This window comes from Ipomoea triloba, chromosome 9 (assembly GCF_003576645.1).
Source record: "Ipomoea triloba cultivar NCNSP0323 chromosome 9, ASM357664v1".
In the NCBI taxonomy this organism is placed as follows: Eukaryota; Viridiplantae; Streptophyta; class Magnoliopsida; order Solanales; family Convolvulaceae; genus Ipomoea; species Ipomoea triloba.
In genome coordinates, this window is record NC_044924.1 from 8958352 (window position 1) to 8981409 (window position 23058).

General features: G+C 39.3%; 2 protein-coding genes across 13 annotated transcripts; both read left to right on the plus strand.

The window, feature by feature from the left end:
• Positions 1–384: 384 nt before the first annotated feature.
• LOC116030962 (pentatricopeptide repeat-containing protein At3g20730) lies at positions 385–22238 on the plus strand. 12 transcript variants are annotated; one of them, XM_031273364.1, is made up of 11 exons: positions 385–578; positions 12934–13014; positions 13852–13946; positions 17451–18228; positions 18656–19987; positions 20084–20152; positions 20857–20944; positions 21080–21163; positions 21404–21492; positions 21633–21711; positions 21905–22238. In XM_031273364.1, the coding sequence occupies exons 4-5, from the start codon at positions 17532–17534 to the stop codon at positions 19822–19824; spliced, it is 1866 nt and encodes a 621-aa protein (XP_031129224.1). In that variant the 5' UTR covers positions 385–578; positions 12934–13014; positions 13852–13946; positions 17451–17531; the 3' UTR covers positions 19825–19987; positions 20084–20152; positions 20857–20944; positions 21080–21163; positions 21404–21492; positions 21633–21711; positions 21905–22238. The 12 variants fall into 12 exon arrangements, with proteins under 12 accessions (XP_031129224.1, XP_031129227.1, XP_031129226.1 ...); XM_031273367.1 differs by lacking the exon at positions 385–578 and adding an exon at positions 20680–20749 and having other exon boundaries at positions 10282–13014; positions 21061–21163; XM_031273366.1 differs by lacking the exon at positions 385–578 and adding an exon at positions 20680–20749 and having other exon boundaries at positions 10282–13014.
• Positions 12543–13989, plus strand: LOC116029521 (ADP-ribosylation factor-like protein 2). Its single transcript, XM_031271572.1, has 4 exons — positions 12543–12583; positions 12675–12774; positions 12934–13014; positions 13852–13989. The coding sequence occupies exons 1-4, from the start codon at positions 12543–12545 to the stop codon at positions 13987–13989; spliced, it is 360 nt and encodes a 119-aa protein (XP_031127432.1).
• Positions 22239–23058: the final 820 nt, after the last annotated feature.

Consider the following 23058-nt stretch of genomic DNA (forward strand, 5'->3'; position numbering starts at 1 on the left):
ATAATACAACAGCTTTCTCGAGACCTAGGATTTTTATTTTTTTTTTCAAGAATGTTTCATCTCTTGAACTTGCAAAATTTATTTATTCAATCATTCACTGTGTTCTATGTTCATAATGTGTTTTATATATGTTTATAAACTCAAAGATGAATGTGCATAAACTACCATCACATTCAATATCCCAATATTATAATACATATTATCTCTTCAGAATGTTCATAAAAACAAATGTAAATATACATAAACTCCAAACTAAATAACTTGTAACAACATTTCATTATAATCGATGTATTTTTACAAGAAGAATCACAACAAAATTTAAGACCCTTGATATTTACAATGCTAAAGCAATATAAATCACGTGTATAACAAATGCGAGTACATATTTGTTATTAACACAAATATGATTCTCTCAATCTCTCATTCTCCAGAGAGCTCTCAATCTCTCATTCTCCCCCTTTCACCCTTTCTCAGTCACTCAGTCTCACCCCCTCACGGCCTCACTCCCTGTAACAATGAAAGACTGAAGCAGTGAAGCCTCCGGTCTCCACTCAAACTACACTTGTTTCTGATCTCCGGTAAGCTTCGCATTGTCCCTTTACTTCGTCAGTCACCATAAAAATCTCTCAAATTTGTAAGATCTCCTTCGATCTTCTGATCTGCATAAAGCCATAAACGATTTTCTATCTATTTGTGTGTGTGTACTTGGAGTTTTTTTCCAGTGACTCAAAGTTCATAAACCCTAGGCCGAAAGGGGATTGTCGGACTGAGCTCGTAAGCTCACTCAAGGATTAGGCCGAAAGGAAATGTTACCTCCGTTCCTTTATTTATTCTTGTAATCTTAATCTTAAAGAGTTTTTTGGGGGGTAATATTTCTTCTGTCAGTTCTATGGTCTATGTTGTCTTGGCTGTATATTGGGCATGCAATATTTGGAGAACTGGAGAAGGAATAAAACCACTAATATTTCTAATGTGTTCTATTGTTCTATATTGTAATTTTTATTATAATGGATTTCATTATTTTTACCATTACTGATTTTTAAAAATTTGAAAACTTTTGTGTGTGTGTGTGTGTGTATTACGAGTACAAGTGAGTAAAAATTTGAAAACTTTCTGTGCTTCAAAGAGTCTTGGTATTGAGAAAACTTGGCAAACTCATCAGCAGAGACCATGATAGTCTTGAAAGATGCCTCAGTCTTGAAAGATGCCTCAGGTGTAGATGCAACATTGGCAGAAGAATTCCTACGATCCTTTTGCAACTTCCGACAGTCCCTCCTTATATACCCTGGCTTTTGACAATAGTGACACACAATGGTGGAGGTACGCCCCTGGGAATATCCATTGTTCCCACTGTGAGGATAATCAGAAGTGTGCCTTTGGGAATTGCCACCATTCCCATTGTGAGGATTACGACTAACAAGAGCACTATTAGGTGGGATGGGAACTTCGGGTATCTTGGACTGCTCGGATCGAATCAAGTGAGGGAAGACATCAGCTAGGGTAGGGATTTCAGATGTACTAAGAATTGTGGACCTAGCTGTGTCAAACTCTGCCAAAAAGCTCATAACAGCCAATTGTTCACGTTGCTATTGTTGCTCTTTAATGTCAGCAGTGAATGTCATGAGTTTATTAAGGGCCTCATATGTTTTCTTAAATTCCATAAAGTAAGCAGTGAGAGACAAATTTTGCTTCTCGGCACGGTAAAAAGACTTGCAAACATCATACATACGAGTGATATTCCCCTTTCCAGAGTACAAGTATTCCAAATAATCCAACAATTCTTTAACAGAAGAACAATGACTAACGAACCCAAGAATACCCTCATCTATAGAATTACGAATTTGTAAGAGCAAATGTGCATCATCCTTTACCCAATTAGCATCCTCTTTGGTCTCAGTGAGGTGGTCTTTTCTATCCGAACTAGTGAGATAAAGCTTAATCACCAAAGACCACTCTAAGTAATTAGAGTCATTAAGCTTCCAGTCCGTGATTTTGGAATTCACAGGAACAATATCAGAGTAACAACAATCGACTTATTCTCAGCCATACCCACAAAAAATGGAGCCCAAACAGATCAGAAACAGATAAAAAACAGTAACCGGAGGGCGTACGATACAACCTAATTGAAGACCCGCAATAACCGAAGCAACACTAGTCAAACCAAGACCAGATCCGAGTTCCCTGGAGCAAGGCGAGCTTGGAGAAGGTGGCCGGAGGAGGTGCACGCGCCGGCGCGTGCGGAGGAGGCCGGCTGGTTGCGGCGGCGCGTGAGGCCCACTCGCTGGGCAGATTGGCGCCGAACTTCACGGGTGAGGTCGCCGGCGATTCGTCCTGGACGGGAGGTGACGACAACGGAGCGAAAAAAAAATTGTTTATAACCTAGGCTTTGATACCATGTTCAAAAGTTTTAGGAGAATACTGGCAGCTCTATGTCTCACAAGGTTTTGAGGAGAGTACACGATCCTATATATATGACTTTGGAGGACATTCTGTATGGTAACAGGTTTCCATATACTACAACCTCAAAACCCTAGTTTCCAACTTTCCTAATATATAGGATACCATATGTGATGAATATACTTTATAACAGTGACAATTCTAAATTTAGTCCCAGACTATCATTTTTGCTATTTAACATCATAGATTATTATTTTTTGGGCACTTTTAGTCATTTTCATGACTTTTTCTATTTTTAGTAAGGCATTTTTGTCTTTTCATATTTTTCTTTTGTTATTTTTCCAGTTTCAACCAGTTTAATTGGTTTAGGACTTTAGATAACCTCTGTTTTTTTCCGGTTTAATTGGTTTGGATTTTACTAAAAAAACGGTTGAAAAATATGGTTACTAAAAATCAGAGGTTACCTAAAGTCCTAAACCAATTAAACTGGTTGAAACTGGAAAAATAACAAAAGAAAAATATGAAAAGACAAAAATACCTTACTAAAAATAGGAAAAGTCATGAGAAAGACTAAAAGTGTTCAAAAAATAATAGTTTGGGATGTTAAATGACAAAAACGAAAGTCTAGGACTAAATTTGAAATTGTCATCAAAGACAAACGATAGTTCTTCATTCAACACGGTATCTGAGCTCCAGGTTTGAAAGAAAAAAAAAACCATAATTTTTTTTTCTCCTGCGTGGGCTCTCATGTTTCAAATGCAGGTTCCCACGCATTTTTGGGCTGATGCAATTTCTACAGCTTGTTTCTTAATCACTCGTATGCCATCTTCTGTGTTACATGGAAAAACACCTTATCAATGTCTCTTCCCACAAAAGTTGGTGTTTCCTATTCCACCAAAAACATTCGGGTGTACGTGTTTTAAGTGGTTCGGCCAACTCAGCTTACGTCCACTCTTATCCTTTCACTCTAACGAGGAATTTCACTAAGTATTTTCAACAATACAAAGTCTGGACAGAAGCACCCCGTCTCTACCGTTTTTGACGATCCTTGAAATAGAGGTCAGTCACACTGATTTCCTATTCTTCACTGCCTGACAATCCTTGAGATAGAAAACAGTCGCACCGTCTTCCTATCCTTCACTGCCTGACTAGAGCTTCCCTTGAAAGATGGTGTTATTGTTTGAGTGCTGGACTAATAAAAGAATCAGAGTGATTCTTTTCTCTTTCAAGCTTAGAATATGCACATTGGAAATTATGCTTTGTTTTCTCTCATTTTTCGTTTGAGCATTTGCCTCTCTATCTGTGCATTTACTTTTTGTGTCTGTGTATTCTCTCATCCATGTCTTCTAAGTTTTTGGGGTCTTGTATTTATATTTGTGGAAGAATTTTCCCATTTCTATTTGTTCGTTGACAGTTGTCCATAATCTGCCAAACACTCCTAAAATTAATTCATACCTCCATGTTGTAGCTCCACCGAGTTGCAATAAAATGCTCCTTTGACTCCATGATGTTTTGCATCCCATGTGCTTAGTTTATCAGATCTACATGTTCTTGATCAGATAAAAATATATCCAACTCCCTAATTCACGCATGAATGTCTTGTATGCTAATTATCAATTAGAATTGATAATCGATTTATCACTTCATCCACTTTCTTGAGCTCATCAACCTTGAATATAATATTTTAAGCTCATTCTCCACTTTTTTAATAAAGATGTTTCTCCTGATCTTTATTTAGCCAAATTTGAATTCTTCAAATAAAATATGGTGACCCATACTTCCTTTTTGTCATGTAAGACATCTTTCATCATTGCAAAGTGTATAAACAATTCCTTGGTTGATTCTTAGATAAGCAATGACATCATCAATACTAATTTTGTAGAAATTCTTCTTACTTGAATTTTGTTAGACTTCATGCCACATCTTCTTCAGAATTTTATTTCTTGCTAGTTTACCTCCCTGAATTACTTTTATCAGTGTTTTTTCGTTGTTACTGTAGCATTTGTACTATAGTAGATCACTGTAACGGTGCATTTACGTTTCAGAAATCTTACATTCCGGAGATCAATTTGCCTTCCCAACTTCATTCCAAAATTCTCAACTTTTCGTTACTGTAGCAAGTCACTGTAGCAGTGCATTTTACGTTCCGGAAAAATCTTACGTTCCGGAGATCAATTCGTCTTCCTAACTTTATTCCAAATTTCCATTATTGTAGCAGTTCACTGTAGCACTTCGTAATTTTACTTTTCGGAAATCTTTCTTCTTCTTCATCTTCTTCATCTTCTTCTTGTAGAGAATGCTTACTACAAATAATTCCTAACATATTTTTGGTATCATCAAAATCTAATTACACTTATTCCTAACAATTCGAAGTAGTGAGGGGGAAGATAAGAAGTAAGGGAAATATTATGTTTGAGTAGATGCTCCATAGACTTTTTGTAATATTAGATAATTTTGTCAAACTCAAAATTATATGCTAAAGTTTTAATGAAAAAGTTAGTGAAAAAGTTAAAGATTCAAAATCAGCCATAATTAAAGAGTATAGGTTTTGGCATCATAAAAAAGGAGGAAATTGTTAGGAATAAGTGTAATTAGATTTTGATGATACCAAAAATATGTTAGGAATTATTTGTAGTAAGCATTCTCTACAAGAAGAAGCTGAAGAAGAAAAAGAAGAAGAAAGATTTCCGGAAAGTAAAATTACGAAGTGCTATAGTACTGCTACAATAATTTCCGGAAAGTAAAAATGCTACAAGGTGAAGCTACCGTCCGGAAGGTGAAGCTAAAGTTAGGAAAGTAACCTTGAAGAGGTTAGGAAGGTTGATTAAGGAAAGTAAAGTGAGGAAAGTAACCTTGAAGAAGTTAGGAAGGTTGATCAAGGAAAGTTAATCAAGGAAGATTCAAGGAAAGTTGATTTATTCAAAGTTGATCAAGGAAAGTTGATTTATTCAAAGTTGATCAGGAAGGTTGATCAAAGAAGTTGATTTAGGAAAGTAAAAGCAATGAAGTTAGGAAAGTAAAATGAAGAGGCTAGGAAGGTGATTCGAAAAGTAAAATACGCATTGCTACAGTAACTTGCTACAGTGACCTACTACAGGAATGGAAAGTTGAGAAATTTGGAATGAAGTCAGGAAGGTAAATTGATCTCCGGAACGTAAGGTTTTCGAAACGTAAAATGCAATGCTACAGTAACAGAAAGTTGAGAATTTTGGAATGAAGTTAGAAAGGCAAATTGATCTCCGGAACGTAAAAGCACCGCTACACAGATTTGCTATAGTGATTTGAATAATGCTACCGCTACACTGATTTGCTATAGTGATCTGAATAATGCTACTGCTACAGTACAAGTGCTACAGTAACAATGAAAAAATACTCAGATAAAAGTGATTCAATGAGTGGTAAACTATCAAGAAAATATTTGGAAGAAGAAGTCGCAAGAAGTCTAGCAAAATTCAAGAAGAATTTCTATAAAGTTAGTGATGATGATGTCATTGCTTACTTAAAAATCAACCAAGGAATTATTTATACACTTTGCAATGGTGGAAGATGTCTCACATGACAAAAAAGAAATATGGGTCACCATATTTTATTTGAAGAATTCAAATTTGGCTAAAAGAGATCAGGAGAAACAAACTTTATTGAAAAGGTGGAGAATGGGCTTAGAATATTATATTCAAGGTTGATGTGCTCAAGAAAGTAGATGAAGTGATAAATCAATTATCAATTCTAATTGATAATTAGCATACAAAACATCCATGCGTGGATTAAGGGAATTGGAATATTTTTATCTGATCAAGCATATGGTGACCTATTAAACCAAGCGCATGGGATGCAAAGCTTCATGGTATCAAGAATTAATTATTACAACTCAGTGGAGCTACAACATGGAGGCATGAATTAATGTTAGGGGTGTTGGGTGAAAATACTTAGTGAAATTTCTCCTTGGAGTTAAAGGAGAAGAGTGGAAGTAGGTTGGGTTGGCTGAACCACTTAAAATTCCTCTCTTGTAGACTAACAATAGTTTCTTGTGTAAATATATATATTTCTTAGTCTGAGATATATGAAAAATATGGAGTTCTCCATTCAACATTATAAATTAAATTGGTTTCAGAGCTAGACAATGATAGGATATGAACTATGGACAAGGTTTGCTTGAATTCACTAAAGGCATTCTGAGCTTCTTTGGTCTATAAAAATGAGTCCTTTTACATAATTATAGAGGTATGTGTATCAGTCCGAACCACCTATTCTCAAATATTCTATAGTATCATTCCAGCCTCATAAATGCTCACGTAGACTTCACAATCTGGAGTTTATGCCAACTTCTGACTGCTTCTATCTTGGATGGGTTGGCGAACAGCCGGAGATCCCTTCTCCTAAGATGATGTGGCCTAGGTATTCCATGTGATCTTGAGGAAAGCAACTTACTTCTTTTGGCAATTACCTCCAATGTTGCGGGCTCGGGGTCTTGAGAACGCGTCACTGGGCGATGTGCGGGGGGAATGGGTGCTTTGGAACCTCTCCTACCTATGATTGCTATTGATAACACAAAGATTAGAAAAGAAAGTTGAAGAAGTTTTGGAGTTCTTCCTCTCCCAATTATCATTAATTCAATTCTCAGAAAATGCTTGATGATAACAATCTAAATCCTAAGTTTTAAATAATAAAAAATGCAACAGTCATAAACGGTAACTTGCACAGAAATAGGAAATCTTAACAGTAAAGAATTCAAAAATTACTAATAAATAGTCTCCTGAACTGGTTATGCAACTGCCTTGCGTCGTTGATATGTTCTTCCAACGAATGCATCATCACACCCCTCCAAGTCAAAAAGCTTGTCCTCAAGCTTGAAGTCCGGAAAAAGTAACCGAAATTTATCTAAGTGTTCCCTAGAGGCTTCCTCAGGAGCCGCGCCGACCCAATTGACCAAAAGCTCCGTAACACCATGATTTAACCGAGACTTAATCACTGAATGTGGTTGCAACAAAACCCTTCCATCGTGCAACGGGGGAAGTTCAGGCTCGGAGGTCGGGGGTACCCTGGAATTGCTTTAGCAAGGAGACATGAAAAACATTGTGAATGCGGCTCGAAAACGGAAGTGCTAGCTGGTAAGCAACGTCCCCCACGCGTTTAGTGACGCAGAAGAGACCAAAAAACTTCGGTGATGGCTTGTGGAAGACCCGACGATTGATGGAGAGCTGGCGGTAAGGATGGAGGCGAAGCCAAACCCATTGACCGACGGAGAACTCAACATGTCGATGGGTCTTGTTGTAAAACTTAGCCATACGTGACTGAGCAGCACGGAGATGATCACGAACTATTTGTAATAACGTATCGCGATCCTGAAGCGCAACATCGACTGCGTCAAGCTTGGATGCCCCCGGCTCATACGATAAGAGGCGCGGAGGGTCACGACCGTAGACAACGCGGAACGGGGTGGTCCTGAGAGCTGACTGATAAGAAGTGTTGTAGCAGTATTCAGCCCAAGGAAGACAATCAACCCATTTACGCGGGCAATCCCCTACCAAACAGCGCAGGTACATTGCGATTGTGCGATTAGTGACCTCAGTTTGGCCATCCGACTGTGGGTGATAAGACGACGAAAACGACAAGGTGGTCCCGCTGAGGCGAAACAGTTCCTTCCAAAAGGAACTCGTGAAAGTCACGTCCCGATCACTGACAATGGTTTCCGGTATGCCATGAAGTTTGACCACGTTGGCGAAAAACACGCTCGCCACTAAAGCCGTTGTATAGGGGTGGCCGATGGGAATGAAGTGCGCCGACTTGGAGAGACGGTCGACCACGGAGAGAACCACCGATTTGTTGTGGACCTTCGGCAAACCTTCAATGAAGTCGATTGAAATATCATTCCAGATAACAGAAGGAATCGGCAATGGCTGGAGGAGGCCGGCGGGGTGTAAGTTTTCCCATTTGCAGCGTTGACACGTGGGGCAGTGTCTCACGAACTCGCGAATAGCCCTTCGCATCCCGACCCAGAAAAACTCACGGGAAACGCAAAGAATCGTCTTTTGAGCGCCCTCGTGCACAGCATCGTGAAATCCTGAAATTATAACCGGAATTAGTGTGGAATTTGGAAGAACAAAAAGCCTACCTTTGTAACGGATCAATCCGTCATCCAATGTCCAGTTCGGGCCCTCGGAACCATCCTGAATTTTTCCCATCAAGGTGTGGGCGGTGTCGGAAGCGGCAAGATCCCCACGGAGGGAATCCAGGAACGGAGAAATCGGGGCTGACAGTGCCATGAGCGTGCAAGAGTTTGCATCCCGACGAGATAATGCGTCCGCCACGGTATTGAGATTACCTGCGCGAAACTCGACTTCGAAGTCATGCCCCAAGAGTTTACTGATCCAATGGTGTTGGGGCGACGTCGTGAGGCGTTGTTGTAGCAAGAATTTCAGGCAATAGTGATCAGTTCGCACGGTGAAATGGCGACCCCATAAATAGTGCCTCCAATGGCGAATTGCCTGTGATAGGCCAATTAACTCCTGCTCATAAGACGCTAGTTTTTGATGTCGAGCGGCGAGTTGTCGACTGAAGAAGGCAACCGGGTGATTTTCTTGGTGCAAAACTGCACCGACTTCGACACCCGACGCGTCACACTCGACGACGAACGATTTTGAAATGTCCGGCAGTTGCAACACCAGGGCCGTGGTAAGAGTAATTTTGAGTTTCTGAAAGGCCTCAGATGCTGCGTCTGTCCACAGGAAGCTGTGTTTCCGGAGTAGAGAAGTTAAGGGAGCAGCAATCAAACCAAAATCCTGTATAAACTTACGGTAGAATCCCGCGAGGCCCAGAAAACCCCGGAGCCCCTTTACGGATTGGGGTTGTGGCCAATCTAACACTGTCTGGACTTTGGTTAGATCCATCGAAACACCTTCCGCATTTATAATGTGGCCGAGATAGCAAACCTTTTCCTCGCCGAAAGAACATTTAGACCGCTTGACTAATAAATGATGTTGGCGTAAAAGGTCAAAAACCGTCCTCACGTGAGAAATGTGTTCCGCCCAAGACCTGCTATAAATCAAAATATCGTCAAAAAAGACCAAAACAAACTTACGAAGGACCGAGTGAAAAACCTTGTTCATCAGTGCCGGGAAGGTAGATGGTGCGTTGCAAAGGCCGAAGGGCATCACCAGGAACTCGAAATGCTTGTGATGTGTCCTGAAAGCCGTTTTCTCGATGTCATTGGCATGCATCCGAATTTGGTGGTAGCCGGAGCGTAAATCCAGTTTCGTGAAGAAACGGGATCCGTGTAATTCGTCAATTACAGGAATAAGGAACTTGTCCTTCACAGTTGTGGCGTTCAGTTCGCGGTAGTCAATACAAAAACGCCAAGTGCGGTCTTGCTTGAGCACCAACAACACCGGGGACGAATACGGCGACCGGCTGGGCCGAATAATGCCAAGGGCCAACATGGACTCACATTGGCGCTCGATTTCATCTTTTTGCGCCTGGGGGTAGCGATAGGGTCGCACGGCCACGGGGTCCGCGCCCGTAACCAACGTAATGCGGTGATCGCACTGGCGCTTGGGCGGCAGTGCCGTGGGTTCCTGAAAGAGATCAGAGAAATCAGTCAGGAGGTGCTCCAAGGCATTAGAAACGCTCACTTGGGGCAGTATGGCATGCAATAATTGACCGGGGGAAACTTGGTCCCCTTGCCACGTTACTGGCCGGCCACCATACGTAAAGGTCATAGTTAAAGCAGTAAAATCCCACAGAATCGCACCCAAAGTGCGAAGCCAATGCACCCCTAATACAATTTCGAACCCTACTAACGGAATTACAAATATATTAACAGGAAATAATTTGAGTCTTTCTGTAGCTGGATATCCTCGCAAATTCCAAGTCCCGTGACTCTTTCAGCATTTGCCACCGCCACCTGTAAAAACGGACAGCTGCGAATAATTAACCCTAATCTCTTAGCCGTTGCAGAGTCCACAAAGTTGTGGGTACTTCCAGAATCAATTAAAGCTGTGATGGGTCTATTATTTAAAAGCAGGTTCACACGCATCGTGTTGCCGTTTCCAGTGCCCGTAATCGCGTGGAGTGAAATCTCTGGGCGCTCCAAATCAGTCTGGTCCAATTGGTCAGGAACGAAGAAATCCTCATCCGCAGAAGGAGGTGCGGCGTCGTCAATTACCAACAAGAACAGGTGTCTGCAATTGTGCGCTGGAGTACATCGTTCGTCGCAGTGGAAGCAGAGCCCACTGGCTCGTCGCCGCTGATACTCACTCCGGGGAAAGCGACGCTCCGGGGGATGGTTGCCGGACGAGACCGCGCTTCCCGAACGAGTCACGGAGGTCGCCGGCATGGGGCCCGCGACTGGGCGGCTACCGGCCGAACTCACGAACGAGGTCGCCGGCGAACGCGTCTGGCCTGGTCGCGGCACGTGGGCCGCGGACTGGTGCGACTGGTGCGAACCACCTGCGAAGGGGACAGGGAAAAACGAAGGGTCAGCGGCGTACGGGTGCGAAAACCAGCACTGCTTGCGCGAGGAAAACCGGGCAATATTCATCGCTACATCCAGGTTGAGAGGATGTAGATTTTCCACGTCGATTCGCAACCACTCGTCAAGGCCTGCAGTGTACAGATCGACCTCTTGGTCTTGGCGAACCGTTGTGGTGAGGCCGAGAATTTCCTGAAACTCGTCGGTGTACTCCTCCACCGGTCGGCCATTCTGACGGACGCTGGTGAGCATGCCAAGGGCGTCTCCCCGGAGACCAGGTTCGAAGCGAAGGTAGCATCGCTGCTTGAAGTGCTGCCACGAGATGGCCGAATCTTCCAACTCCAGGCGAAGGTGCCATGTTTGCGCCACACCGGTAAGATGAAACGCAGCCAAGCTCACGAACTCCCTAGCCGGGGTGTTCTGTGCTTTAAAGAATTGCTCTCAACGATGGAGCCAAGCCGACGGATCCTCACGCCCATTAAAGCGTGGGAACTCCAACCGGGCGAACTTCGGCGTCGTCGCGGCAGGGACGTCCGACGGCCCTGTTGCCTGCGCCTCCTCGGCCGGAGGACGACTCCCGTGCTGGCTGCCGGAGTCGTCAGTTGCTGGTCCTTTTCCGGCCAGTAGCTGCCGGAGCATCTGCCGGATCTCGCCCTGCTCTGTCTGCATAGCTGTGATAGCAGCTTGGAGGGCCTGGACAGATTCAGCTGAGGCGTACTCGCCCATGACGTCAGGCTTTGATACCAAATTTGTTGCGGGCTCGGGGTCTTGAGAACGCGTCACTGGGCGATGTGCGGGGGGAATGGGTGCTTTGGAACCTCTCCTACCTATAACACAAAGATTAGAAAAGAAAGTTGAACGAAGTTTTGGAGTTCTTCCTCTCCCAATTATCATTAATTCAATTCTCAGAAAATGCTTGATGATAACAATCTAAATCCTAAGCTTTAAATAATAAAAAATGCAACAGTCATAAACGGTAACTTGCACAGAAATAGGAAATCTTAACAGTAAAGAATTCAAAAATTACTAATAAATAGTCTCCTGAACTGGTTATGCAGCTGCCTTGCGTCGTTGATATGTTCTTCCAACGAATGCATCATCCAACTACCTCTTTCCCATCCCACTAAAAGAGGGTTTTCAAGGTTACCTGAACCGAGATTCTGAGCATGTGAACTCTGTTAGTCCTAGTCATTTCTGGCTAGAGTTGGAGTAGCCATGAATAGTGGTAGTTGTTGTTGAGAGTTCCACTAGTTGGACTTGGTTTTCACCCACTGTTGCATCTAGCTTCTACACTATTGATTTTCTCCTTAATTTCCTTCAAATTAGCAGCTATATTGATCTGAACAAGCTTTAGATTCCAAGAATGAACTGCTTTGATAATTGTTGAGTTTATTCCACCTTTGATCTTTCAACTATAATGATATTTTCACTTTTGGTCATTAACTTTGATTCATTCCACTTTTGATTGTTGATTTTGAAAATGTTTAAATTGTAGCCCTAAATACTCAAAAATGCCCTTTGTGACCAAACCTCACCCGGCCTACTACATCTAACTATCTAAGGGTATTTTGGACTGAAAGTTCAGAACTAAAAGTGAAAGGAACTCATAACAATTTGTAATCACAAATTCACAACCTTGGCTCATTTACCAAATTCAAACGGAGATTTAGCTAAGAAGATGAAGGTTGAGAGAGAGGAGCGAAGTAGTTCAGAAAAGTTGTGAAATTGTATTGTGAATTGAGTTCTGTTACCACTTAAACAACTAAAACAACTACAAAGAGGCCTTCTGTCCATTGGTAAATTATTCTAGATCTTTCCCAAGTCTTCCTGATGCTTCAGTCTTCATTGTAGTTTCTCAGTTGTTCAGCCTTAATCGGAGGTGGCAATCTCATACTTCCATTGAACTTCTGGTCTTCTCTTCAAGTGAAATAAATGAAGGCTATTATGATGATTATGGATTTACGGCTGGACTGAAAAGCATAAGAAATACAAAGACTGAAATACTGAATAAATGATATTATGTATATATTACCTGTCACTGCTTTTGACTTGTTCTATTTCCTTGGCAGAGGCTATCAGGAGCATCATTACTGATTTTTGCAAATAAGCAAGACATACAAGGTTCTCTTTGTCCCTATGAAATCGCTAAGGTAAGGATGCTGACTAATATGTGTGTTTTATTAATTCCATAAGGAACAACTTTGATAATGTAATTAGACTTTCATTGTCAGACAGATTTTGGCAGTCTGAGAAGTGAGAACTCATCTTATTATAAGACTCAGTGCATGGATGTGGTTGAAAATAATTTATAGTACATTTATGATGGGCAACAGGGTAACATGCAAGTTAAATCATCAATGTGCCTGATACTCAAATATATATATATATATTCTACTGTCTTTTGCCTGAAATGAACAGCCAGTTATATTTTAACATTCCAGTCCTGTTTTGCTGAGTTATACTACATGGACTCCCAATTTCTACTACCTCACTTTTACTCCCTGATGTGACAAAGGATGATAAGTTTTTTTCATCTTGTGGGTCCCAAGGAAAATGTCAACATCAAAATTTTAGTAAAAGTAGGGAGCAGAATTTGGGAGTCCAAGTAGTAGACGAGGTCTCATGTTTTCCATGGTTTACTTCATTTTCCACATTCCATCAAATAATAATACAGTGGAAATCAAATGATGCGGTACACATAAAATTATATTCTTTCTTATAGCCTTTGTGAGAATTGATTTTCTTAACTTGTTTAAACCATCTTTCTTTTTTTTTTTGAAAACTAAACCATCTTTCTTAAGATCCCTAGTGCTTTGAAAAGCCCCTGAATTCAAGAGTTTCATTCTCCCAGTTTGTTATACATGGATACTATTCCATTGTTATCCTTCTAATTTTATATCCATTCCAGTAGCATCATTTCTGCAAAAAAGATTTTACTCGGAACGTGGTAATGGATTAGATTGTAAAGTGTTGTGTTGATGATGCAGGTGCTTAATCTGGATGCTATGGATAAAACCCGGCACTGGAGAATTGTGGGATGTAGTGCATATACCGGAGAAGGGCTCCTCGAGGGATTTGATTGGTTAGTACAGGACGTTGCCTCTCGGATCTATATGCTTGATTAAAATGAATCTTTCATATTAGGCAATTTCCTGTGATTTTAGAGTGTAGTTTTCTCACATCCAGTGGCTTGTTTGCTATAATTTGCTTGGTGCCTTTTTTTCTTCTTGCTTTTTAATCTTGCGTACACCATGCATAATTGAAACTGAGGCAACTGCATTGCTCATTTATGAGGTTTACAGCATAGCTATGTACTTCATAGGTTTGCACTTTTGTTCTTTCTTTATAAGTTTTTGGGAAAGTTTATTTTTCAAATTTGAGCAAAAACAGATCTTACCTTATTTGGTTGATTGAGAATTTATTCTAATTGGAAATGAATTCTTTGGTTATCCTTATTTCTGCAATACTTTATCACTTTTAAAAGTGAATATTTTATGTTTTTGACATAATTTTTAAACAAATATATATATATATATATATATATATATTTTTTGGTTCAAATGCAGCGGCGAGTTCTGGTGCGGTCATGCGGCCTAATCAGCACCGTCCAATTTCATTAATCTTATTGAAATTCGCGTATGTTTAAGTAGGGTTATTATGGTAATTTTAGTATTTATATTACATGAATTAGAATGGTGTATTTTAGTACATAGTGTGGTGCGTTTGAATACATGCTGTGGTGCGTTTTATTACGTATGTTGGTGCATTAACTTTGTTGTAGAATGGTGTGTTTTAATCTATCTGTTGGTGCATTTTCATACTCTCATAAATTACAATTTTTTTCCACTTAATTTCTTCCCTCTATCCAAATGCCCCCGTTAGGATTTCAGAGGGTTGTTATGCCGTGGACCCAGGTCCACCTTGCAAGGTGGACTTAGATCTACATTCACATATCTTATACTCTACATTCACAAATTGTAGACTACACATTCACCCATTACAGGATTATATGTTTAGTAACTATATTATCACTGTTATACACATTCACAATTCTATATTCACAGGTCCTATACTCCATATTCACAACTTGAGAACTCCATATTCACACATTACAGGGCTACAAGTTGCTAGAACTTCTTAACTCTATTACAGATTCACACATGCATAACTCTACATTCACGATTTCTATATTTCATATTCACAATTTGAAACCTCTACATTCACACATTTCTGAGCAACTCTACATTCACACAATCATAAATCTACATTCACGATTTCTATACTCTACATTCACACTTTGAAACCTCTACAATCACACATTTTTTGATAACTCTATATTCAGCAATATGTTACTAAAAAATAAAAAAATAATAATAAAAAAATAAAAAGTAAAAAATAAAAAAAGAAAGACAAAAACGACGTAGTTTTGGACCCAGGTCCACCTTGTCTAGGTCCACAGCATAATTTGCCGATTTCAGACAGGTGGGTTGTAGGATATATATGATGGGTTGTTGGGTTTGGGTTTGTTAGGCTGGACCGCGTTTAGATCATAATTTATATTTATATTAGGTTGTGTTTTAATATTATAATAATGGTAAATGTTATTGCAGTGGGTTGGATTTAAATATTAGGCCTAATTATTTGTTTTTCAGACTATATAAGTTGGGACTTAATATATACAGTAATATTTTGTAAAAAATTGTTTAAAAAAAAAAATAGGTGTTGGTTTTATGATTATTGAGCTAGTCAACATCATGCTTAACACTATTGTAGTTTTGACAAGCTACGAATAATGTACGGAATTTTTTTTTATAATACACTGATCCTATTACATTGTAGTATCTGTTCATCTATACTTTTCTCAACTTTTTGAAACACTTTCATTTGAGGGAGGCCACTACATGCCATTTGAGCACAAGGTGCTTGGCAATATACGGAATATTTAAACAGTACCGAATTTAGAACAATACTACCTTTGTAAATAGTACACTAGGAAAATAATATTGAAAAAGGGAGGTGGATCACAAATGGTCTACTTAAATAGTACACTAGGAAAATAATATTGGGTTTAGATGCGCTAAAATGGCAAGTTCAAATGTTTAATTATATTTTTTTTTTAAGTTTAAGAACCTAATTACACTTTTTAGTAAAGTTCAATGGTCTGTTTGACCATTTTTTCATTTTAATATTTCAAATGGAGGTAAAGGTGAACATAATTACCAAAAAATCGACAGCCAAATTGATTCAGTTATTGGTTATAAGTCCAAAAAAAATTGATTATTCGATTATTTTGTGGTTATCGATTATATTATAAGGCGAAAAAAACAACAACCAAACCGACCTATCGACTTCGGGTGAAAGACATGAATGTGACGATTTGAACAAAGTTGGACAAAAATATGAAGCTTTTGAAAACGAGATAGAAATAGGAAAAAACTCACTTGGGACATGTGTTTGAGGTCAGAGACGCAAGTCCGAATTGCGTTCTATTTTTTTTTTTTTGGAATACATAATCCAAACGTAAGTGGGATTTCTGTTTGACGTATAAAATACGTCAAACGCATGTCCCACTTGCGTTTGATTAAAAAAAATGATGCAAGTGGCATTTGCTTTTGGATTCATGCGTATATGACTTCAAACGCATTTCCCAAGTCAATTTTTCATATTTTTGTTTCGTTTTTAAAACCTTCCTATTTTTGTCCACGTTTATGAAATTCGTCACATTGATGTCTTTCACCCTCGACCTCACTTATATTGATGCTCTCAGACTCGAGTCTCCCACTCTCCCACTCTCCCTCAGTCCCTCTCGCACTCTCGCTTAGGCGGCTCATCCGTCGGCCCGTCGCTCTCATTCTCTGCCTCTCAGGCCTCGGCCACCTCGCTAGTTCGTCGGAGGTCCGAGTCAGTCACCGCGCTCGTCTTCCCAGTTCTCAGTCCTCGACTCGCCGCAGTCTCGGATTGGGCTTATACATGTAAATTGTATGAATATGTTTGATTTTTCTTGGAATACTACAACTGATTGGGAGTTCATCTACTATATAGAGGGTGCTTTCCTTGGATTTTACTTGAAGCCTCCTCCTATACCCAAGTCTATAATCCATCAGAAATTTGGTAGTAAATCTGTGTTCACAGTTGAGGAAATCCAAGACGGTAGTCAAAATGGATGTCCTGGTTTAGGCATCTCACAGAAGGGTCTTTGTCTCCAATCTTCTTGTGAATTAATCATTAAATGTTGAGAATTGGGGTTCCCAAAGCCCCAAACCGAACCGAATTACAATGTTAAACCCGAATGGTTTTATTTTTTCAAAATTGAACAAATCGAAACCGAAAAAACTGAACCGAATACCTGAACGCCAACCCCTAATTTTGGGCTTATCAATGTTGTTCAAGCCGATATATTTAATTTTCCAATCTTCGAATTGTAATTTATGCACTGCTTGTGTGTTTTCCAGGTATGCCCCGATGATTTTGTGTGTGTGTGTGTCTGTTTTTTTTGCATTAATATATTTCCTTAACCCGAAAAAATACTATTCTATATAAATACATGGGTGACAAATTCTGTTTTTTTTTTTCCTTTATAAAACAGAGACTTAAATTTTTGTAAACTGCAAAAGCCAATTCTTTGAGATTTGAAGAATTCATACCAGATAGTTAACTAACTGACGTTATGTCTTCATTGGCATCAATGAAATCCACCGCTGAATCTCTCTGCAATGCCAAGAGGCTTAGGGAAGCCTTGGCACTCATCTTCCACAACCCAACTGGAGCAGACTACACTCTGTACTCGAAACTTCTTGATCTTTGTATCGACCTAAAGGCCAAAAGCCATGGCCATTTGATTCATGCCCATTTGATAAAAAATGATTTTCCGTCGAGCCTACACCTGAACAACAAGCTGATCATATTCTATTCGAAGTTTGGTGAGATGGAAGTCGCTCACATGGTGTTCAACAGAATGCTTGAGCGGAATTTGGTTTCTTGGACTGCGTTGTTGTCGGGATATTCTAAGAATGGTGACTCAAGAGAAGCTCTGGGGGTGTTTTCTACAATGCACCGGGAGGGTTTAAAGGGTAATCAGTTTACTTACGGAAGTGCCTTGAGGGCGTGCACCAGTTTGCTGTGTTTGGATAGAGGGAGGCAAGTACAAGCGTGTATTCAGAAGAGTAGATTTGTTGGGAATTTGTTTGTGCAGAGTGCATTGCTTGATTTCCATTCGAAGTGTGGGAAAGTTGAGGATGCTCGTTGTGTTTTTGATTCGATGTCAACAAGGGATTTCATATCATGGAATGCAATGATTGGTGGATATTCTTTTCAGGGGTTTGATGATGACGCGTTTCTGATGTTCCAGTTGATGCTTAGAGAAGGTATACTTTGATTCGCTGTTTTCAATCTCTCTCTGATGTTACTTTAAATATTTAGAAAACTGAAATTTCAAGTGACGCTTTATGCCAATTTCAAAGTGACTATTTTATAATCCATTGCTCTTCATGAGGTGAAGAGTTGGATATGCTCTCTATTTTGTGGTAACTGCCCAGTATTACCAACCCTATCAAATAGTTGAAACTTGTACAGACATGAATACATGATCTTTAAGCTACAACATGTGTGCTTTTGCTAATCTATAATATGGCAGCCAACTACATTTCAGAAAATGACTACTTCTAACTTCTAAGTTTTGAGTTATGCCAAATGCTTCTTCATGGTTACTCATTTAACAATAAGCAACTAGATTTGATTGGTCGTTTATTATACTTTATTTTACTCCATAATGGTGATCCTACTTTTATGTAGGCATGCATCCTGATTGCTTCACCTTTGGAAGTATGCTGAGAAACTCATTTGGAAGTTGTAGGGTTGTTGGACTCACGAAGGTCAACATAATACATGGTTTTATCATTCAACTGGGTTATGAGTCGAATAATGTATTGAGTGGATCTTTAATTGATGCCTATGTCAAATGTGGAAATTTGGCTGGTGCAAATTGTCTCTATAATAATATGAAGATTAAAGACACCATAGCATGCACTGCATTAATTACGGGGTATGCTCGTGAAGGTAGGAGCAGTGATGACTGCCTGGAACTCTTCTCTGAGATACACCGAATGCATGGGGGAATTGATAGTGTAATATTGTGCTCAATGCTCAATATGTGTGCTAATTCAGCATTGCCGGCTCTAGGAAGGCAGATGCATTCTCTTGCATTGAAATATCAAAGTAATCATGATGTAGCATTGGGAAACTCTTTGATTGACATGTACTCAAAAACAGGTGAAATTGAGGATGCAAAGAGAACTTTTGATCACATGAAAGTGAAGAATATAATTTCATGGACATCAATGATCTCTGCTTATGGTATGCATGGCCACGTAGAGGATGCAATTTTGCTTTACAAGAAGATGGAATCTCAAGGAATTTATCCGAATGATATAACGTTCTTGTCTCTCTTCTCTGCTTGTAGCCATACTGGGTTGACTGTGGAGGGTTGGGAATGCTTCCGCAATATGGTTGGCAAGTATAAAATGTTGCCGCGGTCAGAACATTATGCCTGCATGGTAGACCTTCTCGCACGTGGAGGTTGTTTGGAAGAAGCCCACGATTTGATATGCAGGGGGGATATTAAGCCCGATGCCTCTCTTTGGGGCTCAATTCTTGGGGCATGTAGTATGTATGGAAATATGTCTCTTGGAGAAGTAGCAGCGAAGCACTTATTTAGTATGAAACCCCAGGAGTCTGCTAACTATGCTGTCCTAGCTAACATATATGCATCGGGAGGTTTATGGCAGAGGGCATCCGATGTACGGGAACTGATGGTAAATAGAGGGTTACTGAAAAACCCTGGCTATAGCTTTATCCAGTCAAAGAGTAATAAGATAGCACTTGCTCCTGCTGTTCAAGAAACTGATCCAAGTCAGTTCCTTAAGAATGTCAGATCCAAGTGCTTTAATTTAGCACCAGTTTAGTTTTCGAATGGTTTCTGGGTTGGGCATTGGGTCCTATGGTGGCATTCCATAGGCCTCTAAATCTGTAGCCTGCATAAAGGTTGATTGTGCCGTTCAAGGACCTGGATTTTTTGCCAGTGCAACTCTTCAACTTGATGACCTTATTCTTGAAATTGCTAAGAAGGTAATCCAACTCTGCCTCAATTGATTTGGTGTTTTGGCTGTGGTGCTCATACTCTAACAATATGTGCTGTGATTGTCACTAATGCCCTTATGTAAGGTTAAAGATCCTGATACGGAGATGATGACAATATTTGAGAAAGAAACAGGTACCAACCAAGTTATGAATGTAAGTTTTCCCCCTCCATGCTTTCTTTCTTTGCTTTTCGTGTTTGTTTAATACACACCTAAAGGGCATTGAAGGATTGGGACTTGAGAATTAAAATTGACTACTTTCATATTAATTCTACGTGTGTTTTCTCTTTCGTTTCAAGATAGCTTGATCAATTCAAAATCAACGCTTTATTTCCTTTTTATTTGTTTTGATCTTAATTATACATCATTTACCCATCTCTCACTCACACATAGACACGTGTGTGAATGTAGCAAACTGCACACATACTTTAAATACTGACATGGATGCTGAAAAGAAAAGGGTAGCAATGACAAGGATAAAGAAAATGTCTAACCATGCTGCAACTTTGTTCCTTAGTTACCATGATTCTCAATGTAATTGGAAGATTGACTCCTGTGCATAAGTCAATGAGAAAGAGACACTCAATAAACTTGCTAATTAACTAATTTTAACAAATTTATTAGCAGGTGATTTTCTAACCCAAAGCTGGCATTAACTTCTTTTGTCAGTTTCATATTCAGGCTTCCAAAACTATGAAATTTGTTTAGCCAGTCAATTACACCCACTTGACTTTTGTTTGCAATTGCAATGGTAGTGCTCTCCTGTTAATTCCTTTATATAAATTATTTTTAAATTTTCCGCTTTCATTTATGCTAGAGAACTCCCCCGTGACTGCAATATTCTTGGCTGCATTGCAGATCCAGAGACTTAGCCGAGTAGATTCAGATTTTGCTCCATTTTTGCAACATGCTGGAATTCCTTCCATTGATATGTACTATGGCAAAGGTACACATGAAGTGCCAATTCTTGGAACAAAGATAGAGTGTTGATCACTTGCACTTAGCGTGTATAGTCTTTTAGGATATTATTGTGCCGGTTGGATTTCTGATGTTCTTTTACAGTTTTACCCTCCTATTGCAGATTTCCCAGTATACCACACAGCCTTTGATTCTTACAACTTGATGGTGAACTCTGGGGATCCATTGTTTCATCAGCATGTAGCGGGTAGCTGCTTTGTTCTTTAATGCTTATATAAATGTTTCTCATTATTTCAGAAGTTAGGAGCCTAATGTCTCATTACATATGCCGTGTAATATATATTGAATGCTTTTATAGGCACTAGCAATATGATTTTGGTATTTATTTTATTTTCTAAAAATATATATTGTATATTGCTTTTAAAGTTTTCTTAATAATCTCATGATTTAAGATGACCCTTTTAAAGAAATTTCAAATTGGCAACAGTAACAGGAGTTTGGGGACTTATTGGTCTTCACCTCGCTGATGATGCAATTCTACGTTTTAACTACTTCTCTTATGCAAGACAGTTACTGGTATAAACTTTTGTCTAGATCATTAGGTGTTGATTAATTAATTTTTATTTTTTTATTTTTTCTATAGCATTTTGGAACTGATATACAACACAGTGCGTTTTCAACTTAATGATTCTTAATATTGCTGTGTCCACTTATAGGGGTATAAGCATATCTTGACTGAAAATTTGGGAGGGAGCTTTTATGGCTGAAGCTGTAGAAATTGAGGAAGAAGTGAAGGTTCTAGAAAAGATACTTTCTGTGTAATTCTTTTATTTTTGTCTTGTGTTTTTATATGATGGAGGTGGAAGCACAAAAGAATATGAACATGTGTGACTTTTGATTTCATAATTTGCTCTTTATATGTTATCGGTATAGTTGGAGAATTAATGATTCTACTGTTCTTTTTCTGCTATTTAATTCTGAAATGCAGAAACTGAGCGAGGATAACCGTTTTATTCTGAAGAGGCGAATGTTAAATGATGGATTGCTATTTGCAGAAAGGGGTTTCTTAGATGCATAAGGGCTTCCAGGAAAGCAATGGTTCAAGCATCTTGAAAGCATTTGTCCCATAACACTATAATGACTATATATTGTTTTATTGAACAGTAGACCAGAGGTTTTAGAAGAGTTTGTAGCTAGCTTGATACTTCTGAACCTGATAACATATGAAACCACATATTTCATCCAACAAGGAGTTTTTGAGATCCTTTTGAAATTCACGAATGTTGTTTTCATATGCAATAAGTGAATAGCTTTGATATTTAGAGTTGACTCTTGACTGGTTGAATTGCAGATGATTGTAATAGTATTTCATTGTAGATTTGTAGGAATATTACAAAATATAGTGTAACAATGAGACATGATTGTCTAGGATAAGACAACAATATTTATATTATGAAGTGCGTACTAAAAAGATTACTTATATTATGAAGTGACCCAACAAATCCCTTAAATATGCAACATGCAGTGGGCTGCGGGAATGAGTCAAGGCCCATGCATTGACCGTTCGACCTAGTTAAAGCCCACCGTTTCGGACCCAAAGATGGGTTTTGGGATGGAAATGGCTAGTTGCCTTGGGCTAGCTCCTGAGGCCTAAGAAGATCCCATGACTCAAGGGATGAGAGAAAGTGTTTTTTTTTTTTTTTAAAAACGAAACAAACAAAAAAAAAAAAAAATGTCAAATAAGTTTTCGAACTTTATCAACATTGTATTTTGGTGCAAAAAAATTCAAAAATCGATTAGTGACCTGTTATCAAAGGTCACTAGGGTTCTGGTTAGATTTCTGACGTCCTCCAACGTAACTTCCGGTGAATCATAGAAGAAGGCAACCACTGGGTTGCCTTCTCTGGTGATTCACCGGCGACCATTCACAATTGTCAATGATTTTTGTGTTGAAAACTTTGCCGAAGGACATCGAAAATCAATCGAAACCCTAGTGACCTGTGATAATAAGTCATTAACCGATTTTTGGACTTTTTTTGCACTAAAATACAATGTTGTTGGGTTTAATTGCTACTTTAAAAAGTTGAGAGGCCTAATTAATTTCTTAAGTAAAGTTCGATAGCTTATTTGACATCCCTCCCA

What these genes read in the sequence shown, in the direction of transcription:
- LOC116029521 (XM_031271572.1), top strand. Translation starts at nt 12,543, where the DNA reads ATGAAGGTTGAGAGAGAGGAGCGAAGTAGTTCAGAAAAGTT. An exon ending in ATACTTCCATTGAACTTCTG is followed by an intron (nt 12,775 to 12,933) that starts GTCTTCTCTTCA and finishes TTTCCTTGGCAG; the next exon opens with AGGCTATCAGGAGCATCATT. An exon ending in GTCCCTATGAAATCGCTAAG is followed by an intron (nt 13,015 to 13,851) that starts GTAAGGATGCTG and finishes TTGATGATGCAG; the next exon opens with GTGCTTAATCTGGATGCTAT.
- LOC116030962 (XM_031273364.1), top strand. Translation starts at nt 17,532, where the DNA reads ATGTCTTCATTGGCATCAATGAAATCCACCGCTGAATCTCTCTGCAAT. An exon ending in CCAGTTGATGCTTAGAGAAG is followed by an intron (nt 18,229 to 18,655) that starts GTATACTTTGAT and finishes ACTTTTATGTAG; the next exon opens with GCATGCATCCTGATTGCTTC.